Source organism: Eupeodes corollae, chromosome 2 (genome assembly GCF_945859685.1).
Source record: "Eupeodes corollae chromosome 2, idEupCoro1.1, whole genome shotgun sequence".
Taxonomy (NCBI): domain Eukaryota; kingdom Metazoa; phylum Arthropoda; class Insecta; order Diptera; family Syrphidae; genus Eupeodes; species Eupeodes corollae.
Genome location: NC_079148.1, coordinates 42,878,137 through 42,902,731, shown reverse-complemented (window position 1 = coordinate 42,902,731; position 24,595 = coordinate 42,878,137). Strand labels below are relative to the sequence as shown.

The 24,595-nt window shown below is 32.9% G+C and overlaps 2 protein-coding genes and 1 long non-coding RNA gene across 4 annotated transcripts; 2 read left to right on the top strand and 1 right to left on the bottom strand.

Annotated features, from left to right (window-relative positions):
• Positions 1 to 1,137: 1,137 nt before the first annotated feature.
• LOC129944720 (vesicle-associated membrane protein-associated protein A) lies at positions 1,138 to 11,473 on the bottom strand. Of its 2 annotated transcripts, none has more exons than XM_056054357.1 (7): positions 11,147 to 11,473; positions 7,994 to 8,146; positions 7,812 to 7,915; positions 7,643 to 7,733; positions 2,222 to 2,280; positions 2,045 to 2,137; positions 1,138 to 1,980 (listed from the first exon to the last, which is right to left on the bottom strand). In XM_056054357.1, exons 1-7 carry the CDS (start codon positions 11,205 to 11,207, stop codon positions 1,828 to 1,830), a joined length of 714 nt encoding a protein of 237 aa, XP_055910332.1. In that variant the 5' UTR covers positions 11,208 to 11,473; the 3' UTR covers positions 1,138 to 1,827. The 2 variants fall into 2 exon arrangements, with proteins under 2 accessions (XP_055910332.1, XP_055910333.1); XM_056054358.1 differs by having other exon boundaries at positions 2,222 to 2,277.
• On the top strand, positions 5,637 to 6,646 carry LOC129944721 (uncharacterized). Its single transcript, XR_008781482.1, has 3 exons — positions 5,637 to 5,948; positions 6,010 to 6,426; positions 6,496 to 6,646. It is a non-coding gene; the product is annotated as an uncharacterized LOC129944721 (long non-coding RNA).
• Positions 11,474 to 13,989: 2,516 nt separating the features above from the next.
• On the top strand, positions 13,990 to 14,964 carry LOC129947093 (histone H3-like centromeric protein A). Its single transcript, XM_056057527.1, has 2 exons — positions 13,990 to 14,514; positions 14,581 to 14,964. Exons 1-2 carry the CDS (start codon positions 14,106 to 14,108, stop codon positions 14,826 to 14,828), a joined length of 657 nt encoding a protein of 218 aa, XP_055913502.1. The 5' UTR covers positions 13,990 to 14,105; the 3' UTR covers positions 14,829 to 14,964.
• The last annotated feature ends 9,631 nt before the right edge of the window (positions 14,965 to 24,595 follow it).

The following is a 24,595-nucleotide window of genomic DNA, read 5'->3' as shown; positions in this document are numbered from 1 at the left end:
TGTCTATATTCATTCGAAAAACGAAAACATGTTGGCTGTATCTTCAAAGCCTTCAGTAAGGCCTATGTTAAATTGTTTAACTGGAATTGATAACAACAAATAAAATTACTTAATAGGTTTTTAGATTATTTTCACCATGTCAATGGTTATTTTATTTTTAGTAATTTATTTCTTTTATATAACGGCATGTTTAAAAACTTATTACATTTTGTTTTTTGTTTTTTTATTGTTGGAAAAAAATAATATTATGTTCGAGAGTCGTTTATTGTAAGCGAAAATAATATATATTTATTTATATAGATTTTTTTTGTTGTCGTGAATATGCCAAACATTTATTTATTGGTATGAAGTATGCATTTTTTTTGTGTTGTTTTAGTTTTAATTAAACACAACTAACAAAGAGAACACGTCTTTCTTTTTTTTTAAATTTAAGTGTTTTTTTTTTGTATTTTATACCTTATTTATACCCAAATTTAAGAACAATCATTTGACCAACATTAAAAAAGTATTTAAATAATTTTTAAATACACATAACAATTCTGTAACAAAATACACATCAATTGTGTGAATTGTCAGTTTGTTGGAGTTTCGTACAGGAGGTGATAGAAAACAGTATGCATTTTTTTGCAGAGTTATATCCAATCGTTCATTCATTGTTAATATAACTACTTTATCCAAAGCTATTCAGCGTTTCGAGTTAATGTATAGTGACGCATAATTTATACGAAAGGAATAACGAATTTAAAACATTAATATTTATAAAGACCTTTTCATGCTATTTGATTCGATTGTAAATGTAAATGTTTCATTATAATTAATTAAAAAGTAAGCATAAGACGTACAATAGAATAAGTAGCATACCGCTAGCAAATAGCAGGTAACCAACAAGAAAGGTCAAGCAGTAAATGTCTGAGTACAAAAACTGTATTGGCCAACCATTTAGCATAGCACACCTCTTAAAATGGACTATTTCATTATAGTTTGTTGAGCTAAATGAAATCCAACAAACTATAAAATTAAGCAGCTTATGTCATTGTTGTAATAAATTTTGTAAAAAATGTGTTCATAGATTATTTTTTTCCATTACAACAAGAAATTTATAAAACTTTAAAAATGCAAAAAATAATAAGATGTAAATTACTTCAAAGCAATGTAATGCAATAGTTTATTCATTTATTTAAAACAAATTATAATTTTTCTTTAAGCCTTCAACTCGTAGACAGCAACAAAACAAAGGATATATCATATTATAATTACTTTTTTTTTGTTTTCTTCGTCTAAATTATTATCTTAAACTAAAAAGGCATTTTTAAAAACAAAAAGCATACAAAACAAACCATCAAGATGTGAAGATATTTTCAAAGAAAATAAAAAAAAAAGGTTTCCCATCACCTCCTGTTATTTAAGCCATCCATCTTTAGAGTTATTAATCGATTTCTGTGATTTTATGAAATAATTAGCCATAAGTTGTATCTTAATAGCATTTTGTGTATTCTTTTGTTTTGTTTTTATTCTTTCTTTTCTTAAGCTATTTTTATGAAGAACTCAATCACTGGATTTGTTGTATTTTGAATTATAATCTAAATAGATGGTTTTCTTTTTATTTTATTCAGTTGAATTTTATTTTTTTATTTTCATCACTGTTTTGAATTGATTTGTTGTTGCTGTTGTGTTTGTCTAAAAATTATGTATTTTTAGGCATTCATTTACTTTTTTTTTATTTTTGATAGGTATTAATTATTTTTTTGTAGTTTTTTTTTTGTTTGTATGTTGTTTTAATTTTTCTTTTACTCATTGATAATAACATAAAATTTTAACTCCATTGATTCAGAGCAAATATTTGCCCAGAAATATGCCAAAGATTGCTGTTACAATGGAGAGCGCTATGTAAAACAATGGAATTTGTTTCTCCACCGTCGGTGAATATGGTTCGTCCATTCTTTGCTGCGACGTTGTGTATTTTATGCGCATAAGATGATTCTGTATTTAAAAATGAATTTATAATTTGTTTGTAATAAACGAAAATGAAAATAAATTGTGTTACCTTAAGAGTAAGATTTTCTTCCCTTAATTCACTTCCTTCATTTTTAAGTTGCCTTATTTCTGATAAGAGTTGTTCTGTCTTATTATCATTTTGCTTTATAAAATGAACAAACAAATTATTATTATTAATACAGTTGGATTTCTAAACAAGTTAGTATAGAATTAAGCTAGGACATACCTTCTCCTCACTTGCTGGAATAGGTGATGCTTCGTTAGTCACCACTTCTTTTGGAGCTGCTAAAGAGATATTAAGTTTAAAATGGTATTTTAAAATTCGAGGTTTTTGTCTTATGCAGCATAAGCTGTATATTATCTTAAAAATTAGGGCTTAAAAAACTAAAGAACCATTTGATTTTATATCAATAATAGGGTACGATACATAAAATACCCTTGAAGAAAGGATTGTCTTATAAACAGTAAGATACGTGTTTTAAAAATAAAATAGATTTGTTCACATTCAGGAGATACAGATCTGGACACTTTTTCTACCATGAATAATTAAAGTAACACAAATGTTGTTTTTTCAAAGTTATACAGCATCTATTTATATACATACGCATATGCGTACCTAATCTAGTTCTGATTTTTCTTTGAGTTGTTTATGATGTTAGCCTTATTATTAATCCAGCTTTCTGACTCCGAGCAATGGAGGCAATATGGCAAAAATATAAGAAATGTCAGCGGTTTATTCGTTTTTTATTTAATTTTAGCCCAAAGAACATTTTCTAAAGCTACTTAATTACATTTTGTTGGAATATTTAAGGGTTTCCAACTTAAAGCTGTTCAAAAAATCAATTAAGTGCTATTTTAACAAAAACTTGACGAATTGGTAATAAAAGCATGGTACTAGCTAAGAAAGCAATTTAGTGGAAAAGTCCTCTTTCGAAGGTCCAAATGTCGCTATATAAGACCCTTATCATCCCCGTCCTGCTATACGGTGCAGAAGCATGGACTATGACAAAAGCGGATCAAAGCACCTTGGGTCGCTTCGAGAGAAAAGTTCTTCGTGAGATCTACGGTCCCGTATGCATCGAAGGGGGTGGGAGTGGGTACAGCGACGTAGACTTAGCCAGAAGGGTAAAAGTCCAACGACTAAGATGTCTGGGTCAGGTAGAGCGCACGGAAACCAATGCCCCGGCCCGGAAAGTCTTCGAATCCACACCCACAGGACAGCGCAGTAGATGAAGACCGCAAATCAGGTGGCGCGCACAAGTGGAAAGTGACCTTAACCAACTTGGAGTGCGAAACTGGAGACATCTAGGTAGGGACCGAGCTAGATGGAGATGTTTGTTGGGTGAGGCCCTAGTTCACACAGGACTATAGCGCAACCTTAAGTTAGTAAGTTGGTACTAGCGATATATTTGTATGTCAATATTCAATAAAAGTGTTTCTGCGGATTAGTCATGAAGGCTTAACAGGCAGAAAGAGTTACTTTGTGACCAGGAAGATCTATTTTTTCTAAAAGTAAATAGTATACAAAATCAAAGATTAGAAAATATCGCTTAAACCTGGATTAGATTCTTAAATGATAAATTCCTTCTGTTCTTAGGGAGCTGTCGAAATACTGTTTTTCAGAATAATGTGTGATACAAATTTTGTATATCATAATTCTCTATGTTTAAAATTCTCTATTTCAAAACACTTAGGGCCCTATTATGACTCGCGAGTCGAACGTTCGACTCAAGTCGAACGATTTTGCGAATTGCCTAAGTCGTGGTATTATGAAAGGCGAACTTCGACGTTCGCTTTTGAAAACAATATTACCAACTTTAAGAAGTGAAATATGTAACGTCATGACTCGGTGAAACGTCAAAGACTGAAAATTATTGTTGATGATATATTGTTTACAATTTGGAAAAAATAAAATAAATAAAACAAAATATGATAAGCAGTGTTCATTTATTTTTTTTTGAAGATGAAGATGAAAACGAAAGAGCGGAGAAAGTATTGGTGTGTAGATGAAGAAGAAGTTTAAGGGACAACTCCAACCCACTTCAACTTCCAGATAATTTGTAAGAATAAAATCGTGAATTCTATTTCAGTTTAATTCAATTGTTCTTTTTATAGGTTTGTGTCATATTTTCGCGTTAATAAGTATGCATTTGGTTATATTTTAAACATCATTACACCAGGATTTAAAACTACTTAAAGTTCTGCAATTCCACCATATATAAAAGTTTCAGTAGTTCTAAGTGAAGTTACTTATTACTTTTTTACTTATTACTTTTTTGAAAGGGCCAGATTACCCGGAATATGGGGCTGTGTAGATGGGACTCACATTGGAATAATCGCTCCTGTTCAGCTACAACATCAATTTTTAAACAGAAAAGGATTTTATAGTTTGAATGTTAGTGGTGGTTAGTTAGATACATAGAGATTGATTCTTATTCTTCCGATTCTGACAGATAAAAGCGAACGTTCGCTAGTGGTAATAGAGCGAGATTTCAATTCGCTATTTTTTTGACATTTTAGGCGAATGTCAACTAGGCGATTCGCAAACGGTAATACCAAATAGTCACATTTATTAAATTTTTCTTGCGACTCGCAAGTCATAATAGGGCCCTAAAACTCTTTACAAAAATGCTGTCTTAAGAAATGTATGTCATAACACTGTATCTCAGAATTTCTTATCACAAAATACTGCAACCTCATAAATTGTATTTTTGATAGTTGTCTTGTTAGTACTTGATTTAATGTATTAATTTTTGTTTTGAAAATCAGTACAAATATTGGATTAAAATTAAATTAAAATGCATATATAAATGATAAATGTTTTAAGAATTCTGTACTCAAGAATGCTTTAAGTATTAAAAACATTATCTTAAGGGGGTATTCTGGTCTAGAAATTAAAAAAAATCGATTTTTTTCCTTTTCATATTTTCATAGTTTAACTATTTAAAAATATGTCTACGAGAGGATTTTCCCAAATTCAAATTATTTTCGGAGAAATAAGTACTTTGCTGAGCAGCCGTCCAAATCGGTTGGGCTGCAACTAATAGAACAAAAGACATAATGGGGTACTTTAAACGCGTTTTTCTCAGAACTGTCTTTTTGAATCTGATACCCCCGATTTCTCAGGTTCTGCCGAACCGATTTAATTGAAATTTTAAGAGAGTCTTCTTTAGGGACTTGTCTACGTCCGGAACTACGGCCATCCCCAAATTTTCATTTTTACCATTTTTAACAAATCGAAGAATGTTCAAAAAAATGGTAAATTTTTTGTATTTTTCTTTAGACAGCCGCCATTTTGTAAAAAAAAATGTTTGTAACTTTTCCGTAGTTCCAGACATTGCGACATTATTGTAGATTAATAATCTTTTTTAGTTTTTGATTTCAGATTTCAAGGAGAGTTAAAATCGTGGGTATTGTCACGCACCAAATTTTTGAGACGCACCACTCCATCAGCTGATAACTAACGGAATTTTTATTTTTTTTTTTACTTTTTTATTTTTTTTTGTATGCTTCTAATGTGAATAAATAATGTATACAAAAATTGATGGTAATATTGTTGCTTGCTTTTTTCTACAGCACTTTTTTTACAGCACTTCAAAAATTACCTAAAATTCATGTCTCTAGACCAGAATACCCCCTTAACGATTTTTCTATTTCAGACTATCAGCCTTATCGGCAATTCCTTAGGAAATATTTCTCTTAGAAACGAGAAAAAAAATATTCGAAAATAATGTTCGAAAAGTTTGACATTTCATTTTAAAGAAAAAACAAAGAAGTTAGCTTTGATACAAAATAATTACATTTGTTAAACATTAAATTAAATATTTATAAAAATGCAAAGAATAGCAGTTTTGTTGTTATTAGAGGAAGAAGAGTCAAGAAGGAGAAATGAGCCGAGAGCCATACGACGCAATTTGAGAGCATTCTAATCCTTTGGAGCTTCCCCTAGCACTGTATTTTGAAAAAACAATTTGTTTAAATCATCACATTTGTTATTGTATCCTTTATCCACAGATTTCACAATTATTATAGAGTAAGTAAGCCGTTGTTCAAATATTTGGTCGAAAAACTGTCTGATTTTTACCTCATGCAAAGAAACCTGGCGCTGTTCCTCCTTATATAAAAATAAGTGCATGTTTGCGCTTCTTTGCCAAAGGAGGAGGAGTGGGGAAGAATCATGAAGTTGGGTTGGCTCAATCTTCATTTTCTGAAGTCCTTTAAGTTGTCTTGTGTTTTTTTGAGAGTGAAATGTGCCCGGTATGGATTAAAACACCGACGACCGAAGAAGAAAAAAGAAAAATCAGTATGAATTTGTACGGGAAACATAAAATAGGCTGTGTAGACGGCACTCATATCAAAATAATTGATCCTCCAGATAATAAACATTTGTATTTCAACCGAAAAGGATATTTCAGCTTAAATGTCTTACTTGTAAGTGTTCTTGTTTCTTGTTTTTTTTTTATATGTTTATGATTTTATAGTTTTGTTTATTTTTTATAGAGATAACTCACATATCAACAGATAACTTTCCGGATTCCCTTGCAAAATTGTAACGGAATATTTCTCGAGAAAGCGAAGGAAATTTCCCATAAAAAAATAGTTCACGATAGGTAAATATTTCTCGCGGAATTTTTTCCTAATTTCGAAATTAGTTTACGATAGCTATTTTTCGAATTTGAGAAAAATTTCTCGAGAAATGCGATTCACGATAGCCCTGTATTTGTAGCATTTTTTAATAAAGAATTTTGTCCTAGAGTATTTTGACATATAGTATTTTGAATACAATATTATGGCCCATACAGTATTTACAATCCAACCCCTGTTCAAAGTTAGCGATTTAAATTTAAATTACAATAAAATGTTTTATTCAAATGTGTTATCAATTTCAATCAAAATTAAACAAAACAATTCTAAAAATATCGATTTTGGAAACAATATAATTTCGTGTGTTCCATTCTTTTTTTTAACTTTTTTCTTATCAATAATATATGTACATTTTTCCTCAAGCCATGAACGCAAAATCATGAACAACTTCCCAACAAATCAGAACTGTCGGAATTAACGCAAGAATTGCTTTTATTCAAATAACAAAGTTACTGTTTGATTTTAGTAATTAAAAGAAAATTGGTTTGATCACAAAAAATGTAAAATTCTGAAAAATTTTCAGGTTTATTTAAACCATTACACATTTGCATTAAAAGGTTTATAATAGGAAAATAATATCATAAATCGACTAAGTATTAAAAATAAGTTCGGACGAATAAATCATTTCTCATAATATCGATAAAATAATAAAACATAATTCAAAATTGTAAAACTGAACGGAAAGGTTGAATTTGAATAATTTGGATTCAAATAACAATGGACTTTTAAAACAAAATAAAAATATTTTGTTATACTTGAAACGCTAAGGGAGTTTTTTTTCTTCTCAAGATTAAACGCCCTACGATTTCGGCGAATTAAGTGAGTTTCAAGCAGGGCTCAAATATACTCGCTATTTATTGTTCTTTTGATGAACTCTAGTTTAATTTTAGTTAATCTATTATGTTTTGTAAAATGTAACAACTGAAGATGATTAAAAAAAAAAAGTAAGAATCTTTAAAATATAAAATATTAACATGATAACATTTAAAAAAAAAAAAATTACCAGAATTATCTGCTTCTGATGCCTCGGCTGGCATTTCAAATACACACTTTAGTTTAGCGTCCATCAAGTTGTCAGGTTCAACCTCTTTCCACTAAAACATACAAATAAAAAAAAAATCAATTTACGTTAAGTACTTGTATGTAAAAACTTAAATTTTATAATTTATTACCAGTTTTCCAAAGTCATCAACACCCTCCGGAACGACTAAGCTCTGAACCATGAACTTATGTTTGTTCTTTTCATTTGGATCGTAAACAAATGCCTGTAAACAAACTTAAAAAACACGGATAAAATTATAAACATCATGGACATAACTATGAAAAAGTATTTACTTATGTTAAATATACTTACTTTCAACTCTAATAGTAGTGTGTGGCGTAACATGGCCAAAGTTTGGACGAACACAATATTTTTTTGGAGCTGTTGTTTTGATTTTGAAAAGAACTAAATCTTCTGTTGGATTAGTCAGTTTCATTACAGAGATAACTGGTTTCGTAAATGGCCCTGCAAACAAAAAATCGAAAAATTTAAAAATATAAAAAATACGAAACGTTTACTGGTTTTAAACATTTATAGTTGATTAAAAGTTTACTGGAATAAAGTTAAACAATTATAATTGAGGTAAAAGTATCTAGTCAAACAAAACATTAGTCAAGGAGATACACGAGAAATCTTGTCTTTGAAAACTTCTAAAACAACGGAAGCTGTTGCTGTTGAAGCCAGCTCGGGTTTTGATTAGGATAAAAGGTCTACCAACACGGTTGCAACGGTGTTTTGAGAAAGTTCGACTATGAACAACTTCATTTCAAAGAAATAATTTTTCTATTCCAACCATTAACAAACCACCCCCCCCCCCCCCCCAGTCCAACGATAAATAACGATAGGCGGGTTCTGTGCAGAAGCATCCAAGCTACTCGCGTGTTCTAAGAAGCTACTACGCTAAATCATTCTGTATCGATTCAGTTTTATCAAAACGGCGCACTACAGCGCTAATTGCATCTCAGGCTAGGTTGCCTTGAGATCGCCATTTCTACCTATCGAATCAGTTGCGGGACAGATAATGCCAAACGGCTTGGGCATGACAAGTCCATCCAAACTTATGAAGAAAACTAAATGCAAGTTAAGTTCCAATCAAAATAACAGACTGAAATCACAGAGTTTTTCAAAGTGACAGGCGATGCCTTTACCATCGCCGATGTCAATGTGGATGTAAAAACTCAATAACCGAACAAATATTCATTCAACACAGTCTAACTTGTGAATTTTGGGCAGAATGGCAAAAATCAAAAAAGATCTAATTGATGTTGCCTTCAATAAAGCTTAAGCAGTACTAAAGAATTGGTATAACAGGTAGTCCCGTCGGAATAAATTCGGACTACAAATGGCAACACAAAAGTGTCACAGCTTTCAACCAAATAAAAATATTTGTTTCAAAATTTGTTGTACAGTTGTTCAGTTACGAATAAAGCTGCGATTGTGAATATTCCCCAAATATTTGTAATCACAATACAAAATTGAGCGAAAACGATTGTTGGAATTGCTCTCCACAAAACTCACCCAAGATGTCCTAAATCTGTTTAAATGAAATATGACCTTTTCCTTTTATTAAGATTAATTCATTTCTGCCACAACTCACGCATTATCCATACTCAAAATGTGAAAAGAGTACATTAAATTTATGCACGTTCACAGCCTACAATATTACTGCTTCAAGTTCAAATGTTTTTGATGACACTAATTTATGGATTTCCCGGCATTAGCGAAACACCTCCCTTTTAGCCGACAATTGACTTCATGTTCATGACTTGGACTATATTTTGCTCCAAAAAGACGGGGCAACAATAAACACGGTTTGGTGAAGTCAATTGGCTACTAAGATTGCATAAAACAATGTTTACGCAAATAAGATCTCAACTCTCGACGCATTAAAAACAATAATACTGAAGTTATGGACAACACACCACTCTAAGTGTGCGGAAATGTTTAAAAATATCTTCAACAATTTACTTCCGAGGCTAACATTTGAATGATATTGATTTTCAAACTTAAGAGCAAAGTTCAAACTTTACAATACAACAAAATTTTCCTAAACCATGTATCGCTGCCTTTTATGAAGCTTTAATTTTGAAACCGATAAAAATAAGCAACCAATAACTATTAAGTTGATTAACAATGTATTTTTTGTTAGAAGAAATAATCTTTTAGTATTTAAAATAGAACAAAGATCTTAAGTTCTAATCAACCATTTACTAAAAATGTCCGAGCCTTAAAATTGCTCTTTAAACGTCTTAATTAATTTTGTCTAGGTCGTAAATTGATAAGATCTTAAGCCGCATAGTTTCGATCTGTATGCTATGAAATTTTTCAACATTACATTACATTCGGTTTTAATTTTTGAAACAAAACAACATTTTTTTGTTAACCCAAATGTCTATGTTATGCGAAGTAACTATGGCTTTCTATTAAATGAAGCCTTATAACTTACAACACATAAGAACACTACTAGTTATAAAAGCTGAAAACCCATCAGAAATTCGAGCAATATGATTTCAAGTCAACTCAACGAATGATTTATATTTACAACTCCCAACTTATATAGACTGAAGTTTTCTTGTTTTTCTTTTATTTAAACAATAAACAAAGAAAATTTAGGCAATGTTTCTGCTCCACATTTCAGGTTTAGTATACTTACACACACAATGCATACCCTACTTCTTGTGTGGTGTCCTTTCACAGGAAAAAGTCTTCACCAAAAATGTATGTCAAACGTAATAACATTGCATAGCGGCTCACTCCGAACCCAAAGCACAAAGGTGCACAAGTGAGGTCAATAGAAATTTATAAAAAAAAACTCTATGTTTTTTTAGGAATTGAAATATTTGTAGTTGCCTTATGTTGATAGCAATAATCCATTTTATGATGCGTATAACCAAAACCAACCCACACTAGATTCATTCATTTATCGAAGCGAAAAATCGATTTTTCTTTAGCAACAATAAAACGAATGTATGAGAAATTGGGCGACTGTCACCGTCGTGGCGAGGCGATACGTTGCAGAATTGCACATTTTTTTTCTTTTATATTCATATTTATTATTTTTTTCCTTGGTTCCACACTTTCGTTTCACCAAAAAAAATATTCCCTTAGCCATCGAGAGGAGGCTGACTATCGGAATACATGTTTTAAGAAAAATTGGGTTTTCGATTGAGCCCAAATCAGCACATTTGCTGCAACCATTTTATTCGTTCATATCATTAATATTACTCACTTTTAGCGAATTGGGCGATTGCATTATTTAATTATAAATTATTGAACTTTGACAGTCAAAGAAAATATTATATGGCAATGGGACCCAAGAATTTTCTCTTCAAACTATAATCCATAATTAAATATGACACAAACTAATTTTAACCCTAAATATTCAGTCATAAATATGGAAATACTGAATATTTTGATGAGTATCTATTTTTTTATGTTGGTTCAATGAAAGAAAATATTACGTACCACGGAATCGCAATTCATTAGGTGGGTCAATTACTAAAAGTTCCTTTTTATTATTAAGCATTTTGGGGCTTTTCTCGTCTTTTTTTCTTTTCTTTCCTTTTTATGAAGTTCTTGGTGTTATTTTCTCTGCAGATTGGTTTGTTTATTTGTATTGTTTTCTCGTTGTTATATTTAGCGTTGTGGCCGTTGATTTAAATTAATTTCAACTCTGGATTTGAGGAGAACAGTTTTGCAAAATAGTACTTTTAAGTTTTTTTTTCAAATCTGAAAATTTACTCCGGCCTTCCGTTCTATGCTCCAGCTTTTTGGCAAGAAATCCAACGCATGCGTCATATTTTAGAAGAAATTTCGATTTCGATAAAGTAGTGACGTAAAAAAAACAACATGGAGTTTCGAAAACCTGTGATAGTGATGCCAGTATTTAATTTTAATTCTGTCAGGGCCAAACCGACTACCGAGCAAATTGCATCTTGTGATTCGACTCGATCAAGTCATTTGGTGTTGGATAGTTGAAAAATTAATCAATGAAGGTGAAAATGCAAAGCTGAGTCATTGGACTTTAATAAAAAATCGTATAGCTTTTTCACACCAAACACAAAAACTGAGTTTTCGACAAAAAAGTTTTCAAAAACCCAAAAATCGTTGACTAAGGCTAGGCGCACACATGCAACTTTTTCGAAACCAAATAGTTCGATAGTTAGTTGCCCAAACATCGCGCACATAAGCAACTCCATAAGTAATCAACGAAATACACCAATACACAGGAAGCATTTGATGAATAATTCGCAGTTTTCTGTAAAAGATAAAAATATTCCAGAAGAAATAAAACACAACCAGTCGTCTTGAAGTTCGTTATAAAAAGGCACAGTTTTAATTTCAAAATTCAATAATACCAAATAGCTTAAATAATGTTTTTACAAAAATGATACCAAAACAACAGCATTTATTCACCTTATCTCTCTTTCTTGTATTTACAGACAATTATTGAACGATTTAGTTGAATGTCCGTGCAGTTACATATAATTCCTTGTGGCACAAACTAAGGAATTGGTTCGAGGTGATCGTTTAGTTTGTGTCAAAACACAAACTAAAAAGTTGCTCGAATGGGCGATAGAATGATTTCTGAATGTGCGCTGACTCTCATATAAGTCTATAATTCTCAGTTTAGAAACCAAATAGTTTAGAAACTAAAAGTTGCAAGTGTGCGCCTAGTCTTACATGTTTTCATTTGTATTGATTCAATATTTGGATGTAAAAATTATTCCTACAATTATTATTTGTGAAATTTAAATGAATTCTGACTAATTGAAATTTATTTTAGTAAGTTAAATAAAAGTTTAACAACACAAGAAAATTGTATTAAACTTTTTCCATTATCTCAAGCATCTAACATAAGAAAAAAACGTCGTTTTGGGAACGTGAAATACTGGCAAACGATGATAAGTATTTCATATCGGAATGAGCCAAAAAAAAACTTTTAATATACTCTCCTATTCTGCAATGAACTTATGGATGAGAAAGCAGGCATCAGCTGTTTTGTTTGCATTTAGTGAACATTGAATGTTTTCAAAGGTGTGTTTGTTTAGAGCATCTTTTAATTGCTAATAGTTTCGCTGCTTTATACAAAACTTGTATGTGAAAAACTTGTGGTTTGATGATGATGATGCTAAAATCGATAAATTCGAAAAAACTGGATTTTGGGATTTGTGTGAAAAGCCTATTAAAATTAAAATCTGAACTTTTCACATCAAACACATGTAAAAATAGTTTATTTTGACAGTTGATTTGTTCCAGTGATGCCATATCTAAAATTTTTGATAATGTTATTGATAGTTTTTATTTATTTTAGAATTTATTTTCAAATTATTCATACATATTAAATCTTCATTAAATTTAATGGATTGCTGCCTTCTTCAGGGGAACTTTATTAATACAAAAAAATATACAAATGATCTTAGTTAAATCAATGGGATACTTCGATCATTTGTATAATTTGTTTGTGTTAATAAAGTTCTCCTGAAGAAGTCAGCAATCCTTGTTACTTAATTGTTTCGTTGCAAAAAAAAACTACAGAGAAAAACTATATTTCCACTAATCACAATAATTACACAAATTGGTCAGTAAACTAACTCAAATAAATTTAAGGCAGGGGCTTATTAAATAATAAAAAAGGTGTTATGACTGCTTTAAATGCAGAATGAACTTTGCATGTACCCAATCCCGCACCTATCCCAAATCTTCTCAATCAAGAGGTTGCTTGCGGCAGGGTGCCCTCTCTTACATACCTATCTGTCTGAACTCTGTACTATCTGTTAAAAAAATTACAAATCCTTAAACGAAAAATTTAAGGCAGGGGCTTATTAAATAATAAAAAAGGTGTAATGGCTGCTTTAAATGCAAAATGAACTTTGCATGTACACAATCCCGCACCCGTTGCTTGCCGTAGGGTGTCCTCTCTTACATACTTATCTGTCTGTACTCTGTACTACCTGTTAAAAAAAAATTACAAATCATTAAAGGAAAACATTTGCTTTTGACCTTAACGGTGTTTCTTCGCCCTTATATTTTAAACCTGTTCTGTCAAGACCCCTACCTGACTGCTAGAAACAGAACTATACTCGTTCTGCGGTTATGGAAAGATGCCAATAGAACTATATAAATGCGAATACCGAAATCTCTGACACCTTAGAAATAATATAAACTGGACAACTCCTCAGTTTCATCCCTGAAATCAATTTATAACTACGAACAGGTCGTAGCTGGATTCAAACTTTCGACATTCCATGTAAATTGATCTCTCAACAAAATATAAAACATGACAGTTGATTTGAAAACTTAAATTCAAAACAAATGTCTAACAATTTAAAAAAAAAGTCTTGACGACAAATAGGCGCGTTTTTTTCTTTTTCAAACAATCGCTTTATAAAATTTTATTTTTTATTTATAATTTTAAGTTGCAATGCCTCGAAGGCAATCAGGTCATGCCACTGGACCTGGACCTAAATCAAAAACAAAAAGTAAAACTAAACAAGCAGCCATTGCCTTTCTCGGCGATAGTAGTGCTTCAGAAGGGTCGGAAGCAGAAAGTTTTCAATCGGTAGAATTGGAAGCTGATCGTACAGATTATGGCTTCAACTATACCAATAGTAGCCCTCACCATTCCAGACAAGTATCTCAAAGACGGGCAACACCTGTAGCAGTTGAATCGCCTGCCAGAGAAGCCAGGTCATCGCCTCTAACAAGATCCAGTTTTATACCTCGAAATACCAATAGGTCATCCACAAATTCTAGAAGTCGGAAGCAAATGAATCCAGTGAGACGAGAGCAGATGTTGTGGAAACAAATTAAACAACTCCAACAGAAAACTGGTATAATTGCAAGCATAGAAAATGTTCCTAAATAAATACTAACTGCAAAATGTTTTGTGATTCTAGATAATTTAACACCAAAGGCTCCCTTTGGGCGACTCATCCGCGAACTATTGATACAGGAATCTACTAGTGCCCATAAAATCACTGTTGCGGCATTGGAAGCCTTACAAACATCAGCTGAGATCTATATTACGAGTTTATTTTCCGATTCTTACCTCTGCACATTACATCGTGGTCGAGTCACACTGGGGGTGCAGGACCTCCGTTTGGTAAGGTTCCTCAGAGGAACATCTGACACAGGAAATAAATAGTTAGAATTAAAGGAAATATAAAAGCTTGGTTTAAGAATATTTAAAGAAACATAATTATATAGTTGTATGTTTGTTATATAGGTATGTAGTTCAAGTTAAGAAAATGTCAACATTGCTTTGATTGTTTTTTATTTTTACCTTTGAGCGGTTGGATTTACTTGTTTAACTTTATTGTATGTATATTCCAGTCAATTGTATGTAGACATATTATCCTTAAGAATCTTATGTAAAGTAAAAATGTAAATCTTAATAAAAATGACTACTACCAATACTTGTGTGTGTCTATAAGTCTGTTGGGTTTATATAACGACTTTAATGAAAGTAGAATAACCTTATTTATCTGTTAAAACAACAAAGTCGACTTACATACAGTGGTGTGAAAAATAATAGGTGTGTGCTGAAAAATCTTCAAAAACACATACAAATTGTAAACGGAAACACAGACGCGTGAAATTAACATAATTTATTTATTTGTATCCAGTTTCAAATTATTTAACAAAAAACAATTCCGTTTAGTCCGCAGACGAATTTTAAAAAATGTGTGATGTGCAAAAAATAGGTGTAAGAACTTGAACCCCAAAGTAATCTGAAAATAAAAGAAAATCTATGAAATTTTCAAGGATTTTCGTAATGTATAATGTACTTCATACTTAATATTTTTTTCCAAATCCATTATTATTAAGAACACTTTGACACCTTCTTGGAATTGAGTCCACCAATTTTTGCCACCTGTCAATAGGAATAGACTCCCAAGCTTTTTTTTTACTGATTGCCATAATTCTTCTTTCGAGGTATGTTTTTTTTTGGCCCAGAGCCCTTTTTACATCACTCCACAAGTTCTCTTATCTTATTCCTCATAAACCACGTCCTTGCTGACTTCGACGTATGCTTATGGTCATTATCTTGTTGGAATGACCACCTAAGAAGGGGCATTTCTTCCTCAGAATAATAGAATATTTATGTACCATGCTGATTGCATAATGTCCTTAATCCAGAATTTTGGACCAACACCAAACCAGGAAAAGCATCTCCATACCATCACACTTACGCCTCCATGTTTGACTGTCTTAACTCTATAATGTGGTGCAAATTCTTTTAGTTTTAGTCATACAAACTTTTTACCACCATCTGCACCAAATAAATTAATTTTTGACTCGTCAGACCAAAAGATGTTTCGCCATTTTTCTTTGCTCCATAGAAGATGCTGCTGCGCAAAGTGTTTTCGTCTTTTTCTATGTCGAATAGTTAATATTGGGCATTTTCTCGGCCTTCTAGAGGGTAGTTTGTTTTCCAGCAACCTTCTCCTAATTGTTAAAATAAATAAATTGGGTGGAGCAACAGTCCGTTGTGGACCAGGGCCTAGTGACTTACAACTCTCAACCATTTCTGTGTGCGAGTATTGTTGTCAGGAATGGAAGGGACCTACAATTTTAGGCCGAATCCAAACGGCTAATTTGAGAAAGCACTTTTTCATGACAAGAATTACTCTTGAAGGAATTGTCAATTCCTCGCAAGAGGCAGTACCCGCGAAAATTAATTTTTTAAATTAACGTGACACAGGCAGGAATTGAACTCAAGACCCCTTGCATGACAGTACAAAGCACTTTTTTTTTTTTTTTTTTTTCTAATTCATTTTTATTTATTCAATCTTAAACCTATCTTAAAGCTAGACAAAAATTCATAAAACTAGCCTAATTATCCATAACTTACAACTAACTTAATGGTCCCATACGGACACTCTAAGTTAAACTATAACACTTAAAACTAATACCTTTCGGCCCTAAGATCTATTTTACTTCATTTAAATTTTATTTCATTTATTTTTGTATTTATTAGAAAATTTGAACAAAAAACTAATATCAATATCCTTTTTTTATTTATTTTTACTTACAAACTACTTAAAGTTAGGTCCTTAAATAAAACTTAAAACTAACTTAAACTACCTATTCTACCTATAAACTACTTAAAACTAGAACAACCACAGCAGCAAATCTAACGTTTTTTGTTTTTATATTTTACTGTCTTTTTTGTATGTTTTTTTTTTTTTTTTTTATTCCATGTTTTTTTTTTTTTTCTTTGATTTTTTTGTTTTTAATTTTCTTTTGTTTTTTTTTTGTTTTTTTTTTCTTTTTATTTTTTAATTTTTTTTTGTATTTTTTTTTTTGTGCCACCATGCCTATTCTACTTAAAACTAAACCCTAAAACTATAAAACAAGTATGTAAGCCGGCCAAGGCTTAAACCCCATCCCGACTACCCATTATCAAGTGCCGATTGAAGCCACCAAAACTGGTTCTCCTGCTTCACCCTATCAGTTCGGTCCCGTTCGGACACAGCCCTACTGAACCGAAGGAGCTCTGCTCCGCCTTGTGCCATGACGTCCCGATTGTACAGGAGTCGCCTATCCACGGTTCTTCGTCTGACGTGGTAGATTAACGGGACTGCCAATCTATCCTGTATCAGACCGCATTTGTCTAAAAAGAGGAATGCCTCTGGTGGAATGAAGCCGCTCAAGCGTGCACTCTCTAAATACTCGTCGTTCGGATAGAACGCCCCGAAAATTAAATTGTTGGTCGAAGACATAGCTCTTGCAATGTGACCTCGAACGAGTTTTATCACGAAATTGTCAATTCTGTTGATTCGAGCCCCGTTGTACAGGACCTCGTTGGAATAATAATGCACATAAGAAGATTCGGCTGTTCGATATAAGCCGGTACAGCGTCGTAAACACTGCCGCTCGAACACCCGAAACTTCTCCATCTGGGAAGGGGCAACGTTGAACCACACAGGACAACCATACACGATCATTGGCCGTATGAGGGCCATGTAGCAAATTACCTTCACTCTGGGGTCAAGCCGACTGCTAAAAAACAGCCGTTTCGTCAGAGCGAAGGCTCCTCTGGCCCTGGTCAGAGCAGCATTTATATGTCTGTCGAAATATAAATACTGATCTAACCAGATACCGAGGTACTTCACTACACTTTTGCTCGCTAATGGCTGCCCGTGAAGATCAACGATGACCATCTTGCGCCAGTTCTTACACGTATCCCTCGTGGCCCTAGCCAACGGAGTCCGGAACAGAATTGTCTCTGACTTCTGGACATTTATTTTCAGTTTCCAGTCGTCGCAATATCGCTGAATCTTGTCGAAATCACGCTGCAAGAGAATTCTAATAACCTCAACCTTTCGGGCCGTTCTGTACGCAATTAGATCGTCGGCGTACGCAATTGCCTTTGTAAGACTACCTATCAGATCGCTGGTGTAAATGCTGAAGAGAATCGGCGAATTCACCGCTCCCTGTTGAAGACCATTTTTAATTGAGAATGTTGTGGTAGAAGTTACATTGCCACTTTTGACAACAAACTTTCTACCGTTAAGCATATCATAAAGTATATACAACAATGGCTTGCTTATGCCAAGCCTGCTCAGTTTTAGGTAAAGACCCTCTAACCATACGGTGTCAAAGGCCTTTTCCAAATCAACCAGGACAGCACCTGTGCATTGTTGTTTTGATTTAATCCATTGGATATCAGAAACGAGTTTAGACGCAGCATGAATTGTGTCATGACCCGCCTTGAACCCGAACTGTTTATCCGGAATTATTTTGTTGTCCGCAGCCCACTTAGTCAGAGCCCTATTAATGATCTTTTCGAAAACTTTGCTGATGCTCGGAAGAAGACTTATCGACCGAAGATTTGACGGGTTGGAGTTGTCCTTTCCCTTTTTCGGAAGAGGATGAACCACAGCGGTCTTCCAATGCACTGGATAATATGCATTATTCAGTGCATTGTTGAAGAGTGTGGTGTAAATGTCAATTGCTTCCGTCGGTAAATGTCTTAGTACAACGGTTCAGTTCAGTTCAGTTTTCTTTATTGAGACTTAAAATTCACAAATTATTTTTGATTACAATATTTTTTAATTATGCTGCCGACTTCATTAATATGTCTGGCTTATACAAAGTGTTTAATAAAAGAATAGTTTAAACCTTTTTAAATTACAATATATGCATACATATTTCAAGAATGTATTTCATTAATATATTCATGTGTTTGCTCCCGACACACGTTCACTAGTGGCTCACAAGCGGCCAAACTTAAAACTAATGACTAGAACTTAAAACTAAATAACAAAAGATGCATTCCATATGCAAGGCTACGATTATAAAGAATTTTATTTTCTATCAGGTTTTTATTTTTAAGTTTGAAATAAATATAGTAAGAGCAGTTACTTAGTTCGAGATATAATTTAATATATTAGAACAAGAGACTTTTGATTTATTCAAACAAATACAAATAATAGAAAAATTAATTTAATTTTATTTAATTCATAGGCTATATGAACCAACTATAATTTTATTAAAAAGATATACAATATTCTTTTTTTTTTTTTTTTTTAATATACAAAATTAAAACAATTTTATCCTCGAAGGACGTTCAATGTGGCTTTCTCATAAAAAGGTAAAGTAAGTACATCATTCATCTGAGGTTCTATTAAATTTCGGGATCTATTATGTAAAAGGTCGAATGGAGATTGATAATACTCGAAGTATGAGCTTTCATTGGTAATATTTTTGTCCCATAATCCTTTTATAAGTGGATTTGGATGATTTATACAAGATTCTAATCTCGTTTTTAATAATGTTGTCATATAAATCATCAAAGGTTTCACTTTTGTTAAATTATACAATGTATAGTTAGAAAACCATTTTTTATTAGGTCTACGATATTTTCCACTACAAAATCGTAAGATTGTTCTTTCAAACTTTTCTAATTCTTTTGCTGCCGTTGGAGAAATAGAGAACCAGGTACTAAAACCATACGAGATTATAGGTCTTATCAATGCTTTATACATTAGAATTTTAGTACTTTGGGATAGATGCTTTGAAGAAAGTAATTTTTTTAAAATAGCAGTAGCCATTTTCGCTTTGTTTAATACATTCCCCGCATGTTTGTTAAATTTTAACATATTTTGATAGTGGATCCCTAAGTACTTTGTTTCTGTTTTTAATGGAACTATCTTATCGTCAATACGCAAGGATAACTCCTTGCTTTCTTTAACAGCCTTTCGGTGCCCTTTTCCATAGGAGTTCCTGAAACAGGTTAGCCCACATTTTTCAGTATTTATTTTTAATCCCCAAGATTTAAAATACGAGAGTAAACTAGGTAAAGCACTTTGTAATTTTTCTAGTGCATTGTTTGGCCTTATAGCAGCAGCAAAAAGTTTTGTGTCGTCTGCGTACAGAAGTGCTTCAGGCTCGGATTCAGGGTTGCAAAAAGGCATGTCATATAAAAATACATTAAATAATTTTGGTCCAAGTAATGTTCCTTGAGCAACTCCTAAGAGTACTGGGAAAGGATCTGAAAACTCCGATCCAATGACAATCGACGCGGTTCTTGAATTAAGAAAACTGGTGATCAATCTAATGAGGTACTTAGGACAGTTCAATCTTATTAACTTAAAGATAAGACCTTTATGCCAAATAGAGTCAAATGCTGCCTCTAAATCAATATCCAGGACAATTGTGCATTTTTTTTGTCTCAGATTGTGAATAATTTTATCATTAAGCACTAAAAGGCAATGCTCAGTTGAGTGATTTTTCTTAAACCCAAATTGGGTGTTTGGTATAATATTTGAAGTATCGAGGAAACTATCAAGAGATTCTGCTATGACTTTTTCAAACAGTTTTCCTATGTTGGAAAGAAGAGATATTGGTCGAAAATCTTTTATATTTTTGGCGTTATTTTTTTTAGCTATAGGCATAATTTTGGATTGTTTCCATGCAGTTGGAAAGTATCCGTTGTTTATACAATGATTAAAGAGACAAGTTAAAGTGAGATCAAGGGAAATCGGACATTTCCTTAATACATAGTTTGAAATTTTGTCAAGACCAAATGACTTTTTGTTATTCAAATTCATTCTAAATGTATTGACTTTTTGATATGTAGTGAAAGGTAAGGAAACTTGGTTACATGCTGTGTTTGATGGTGTGAATGTCGTTAAAGGGTTTTCTAAATGAGTGTTACAAAATTCATCTACTTTTGAAAATACTTCATTGTTTAAATTAACATCAAAAGACGGCGTTCGGTCTGCAAAACCATTAGCGTACATGGCCCTGAATGCACTAAGTTTAGCTTCAATATCAACCAGTTCCTGTCCATCGAAATTCAAAACCTCCTTGACAATATCTGACCCGAAGACTTTTCTTCCTGTAATTTTATCAATTTCCTTGAAAGCATGGGGAGAAGGTCTAATTTTGTTCAGACGTATTCTGAACTCTTGGTCAAGATCATGTTTTACTCTCTCTTTTATTATTTTACTAAGACACTGTATTTGCGAGTGAAGTTGTTGATACTCTGAGTTGCGTCTATTTAAATGCTTATGAAAGATCCTCTTGAGTTTTCTTAACCAAATGTTACGAATTTTCAAAAGATTTTTTGTAAGATCGGAAATATTTTTGTATTTAACGTCTCTTTTATTTCGAATAGTTGAGTTATTTTCAATACAAGAAACTATATTTTTATTTATATTGTCTAAAATTACATCAACTTCTGCATTTGTAATGTTTTTATCTATGGGTGCTGTCACTCTTGAGATCCTGTTGTGAAGTTGCATTCTAAACACATCCCAATCAGTTCTTTCGAAGCTGGTATACGATTGAGATGGTATCAATACCGGGTAAACATCAAAAATATTAAGATTTATTTCTATACCATAATGATTTGAGAACGTAGGGAATGTTTTGCAAAGCCTATTATTAGTATTATTTTGGGTTTGCGAAAGCGAACTAGATGTAAGGAAATAGTCCAATATTGATGAGGACTGCGGATAGGTTGGGCTAAAGGGAGAAATTAAATCAAGGTCTAGATATGGCCCATTACTATACCATTTGTATATAATGTTGCCATTTGGATTGCTCACTGAGTCTCCCCAGGATGGATGGCGGGCATTAAAGTCACCACCTATAATTGTGGCATCGAAAGTCTTAATAATGTCATTTAGCCTATCTAATTCCATAGAAAGCCCTTGTCCTGCGTTTGTTGGTATATAAATACTTCCAATAAGGATACGTTTAGTGATACCAGAATTATTTTTACACATTAATACACCCAAACAAGCTGAAAATATGTCACTGTGGAAAGGAAACGAGTTAAACTTTAATTTTTCATCAATAACGATAGCAGTTCCTCTGCCATCGTCATTGCGTATGATGCTAAATCCTTCAAATGAAGGTTTATGTCTAGAGTTCAAAACAGTTTCACATAAAAAACAAATTTGTGGTTTGCGACTTTTTAGAAGGCTTACTAACGCTAATCTTCTTTCATTTGATATAATGGAATTTGCATTAATCGAGATTGTTTTAAGTTTCAGGGTGGAATCCATTATATAACAATTGATGCCACAAATTCAAGATATGCAAACATCTTGTCTTCCTTGTTCTGTAGTTTCTGGTACTTTGGCCAGAATTCTCTTATTTTGTATAAAAGATCTTTAAAAGAGATATTAAATAAGTTCTTAGCTTCATCTAGAAATTCAGTAATATTGTTTGGTTGAGGATTTTTTTCTCTAAGAGGGGGATTTATCATTTCAGATAATGACGGCTGTTTTTTTGGAATACTCTTTGGATTTCTCGCCATGTCGGCGAAAGAGATATTTTTGTCTGTAAATGTTTGAATTGAGTTTATGACTTGATTTCTAGCTCTATTTGCTATAAACTTTGCATGCTCAACATTAATTTGTTGCTTCTCTTTGTACCTCATATACGCTTCACACTCAAGAGAGTTAGCTGAATGGTCTTTTAGACAATTTGCACATTTGAGTGGGGGGATTGGTTCGTTTTTCTCTTTGAGTTCTTTAAAAGTTTTAATACACACATCAGAATCATGAAACTCGCTGCACAGAACACATCGACTATTATAAGAGCAACAATCGCCTGTGTGTCCAAATCTCTGGCAACGATAACAACGGATTACCGATCTGTTAAACTTTTTCTCCCAATATACTCGTTGACGAAGAAGAGACCTAATTTTCAACAAATCTTTAAGAGACTCTCCAACTTCTAGTTGAACAACAAACATGTTTAATTTGAGACCTTGCTCTTTGGTTTTATTAGTGGTAAATTGTGAAATTTTACTTACTTTAACATTTGGCACGGCTTGGTTCAAAGCCTTTCGAATCGAATCGGGATCTGTGTCGCCGTCAATACCTTTTAGCAAAATAGATGCCCGTTTAGTTTCTTTAGGTGAAAATGAGAAAGCCCCAATGCCGGTGCCTCTGAGTTTTTCAATTACTAACTTATGTACATCTACGTTATCTACATATACTTTGGTTTTTCTGTAACCTAAATTTACGAATTTATATCTTAGATCACTAGCTTTACATTCGAGAGCAGCAACATTAAGTAGATCGGAAATTAAAGCACAATTTGCACCAAAAATAAAAATTGGAGGGCAAAAGTTTTTATTGCTTAGTAAAAGATTTGATGAGTGCTGGGAAGCCTCTGCTTCTGTTGATTGATTGTTGTTGTGGCTGGTGTTGGTTGAATCAGTGACGTTTGTTTTCGCGCCTTTTTTAAGTTGTTGATCAGGGAGAACTGCGGATGCCTGTTCCATACCCGATAATGCATAGAAGGTGTTGTTTGATAATTTATTAGAAACTTCTAAATTGTCATCATTTAATTTCCTTTTTTTGCCATAACTTTTGGCAGCATGTTTTAAATTCGATAGCACTGTGGTCCAGTTTCTGTCCATGGGATCTTGATCAATATCACTTAACATTTCCGAGCTTGCGCCGGCAGCGGTTTTATTTTGTTCATTAATATTTATCATATTATTAACATTCGGTTGTTTGGATGGTATATGATCAAAATTATGATTTTGGTTATGACCAAAACTTAAATTATTAGTACGCAAAGGCGTACTACTTTTAAGTTGCACAACGTGCTCCAGATGATCTGGAGCACAACGTTTGTTTTTGATTGTATTTATTTCCACTTTTAATATTTTATATAAGAGTCACTATCTCTAAACCAAAAAATATTTTTTTGGGCGATTTGTGCCCCGTGGAATTTTAACTATATTTTTTGAAATATAATATACACTGCAAACTATATGACAGATCACACATGTGTTCAACGCGACGGTCAAAGTTGCACAAAAAAAACGTCTTAGTACAACGTTGGATATACCATCGACACCTGCTGACTTTTTATTTTTTATTGAATTGAAGATGAGTTGAAGCTCAAACTTCGTCACTAACAAGGGACTTGGTCCCGTTTGCTCGGCGATTATGGCATTTGCCAAGGAATCGTCATTGAACCGTATGAAACCGCGGTTCTCAGATCGCCAATGTGTGATATCATTACGGAGGTAAAAGTGATTAAGTAGGGCTCTGTTTTCCAGGTCGTGGTTGGGGCGAATGCTAACATTCACCTTGTACACTTGCTGGAAAGCAGCTCCCACCGCCTCCACTTTTTCCTTCGGATCTTCAATTATGTAAAAGTCATCGTCAAAGATGGCTTCCTCTGGATCTATTTGCGCTGTCCTGAGTACGTCTCTGTTCTCTTCAGTTCTTTGGAGTTTAAGACACGGAAGGTCATTATCGTTTTTTTTCCTGAATATCTTGTTGATTTTGGGGAACATACTAGGGTCACTCGAATTAACTGACCGGATCTTGCGGTCCCAGTACTTGTTAATTGATAGCCTGTAGTTCTCCTTAATCAACAGATTGACATTTTTTATTGACGACTTCAGTGTCCTAACCTCCAAGTCGT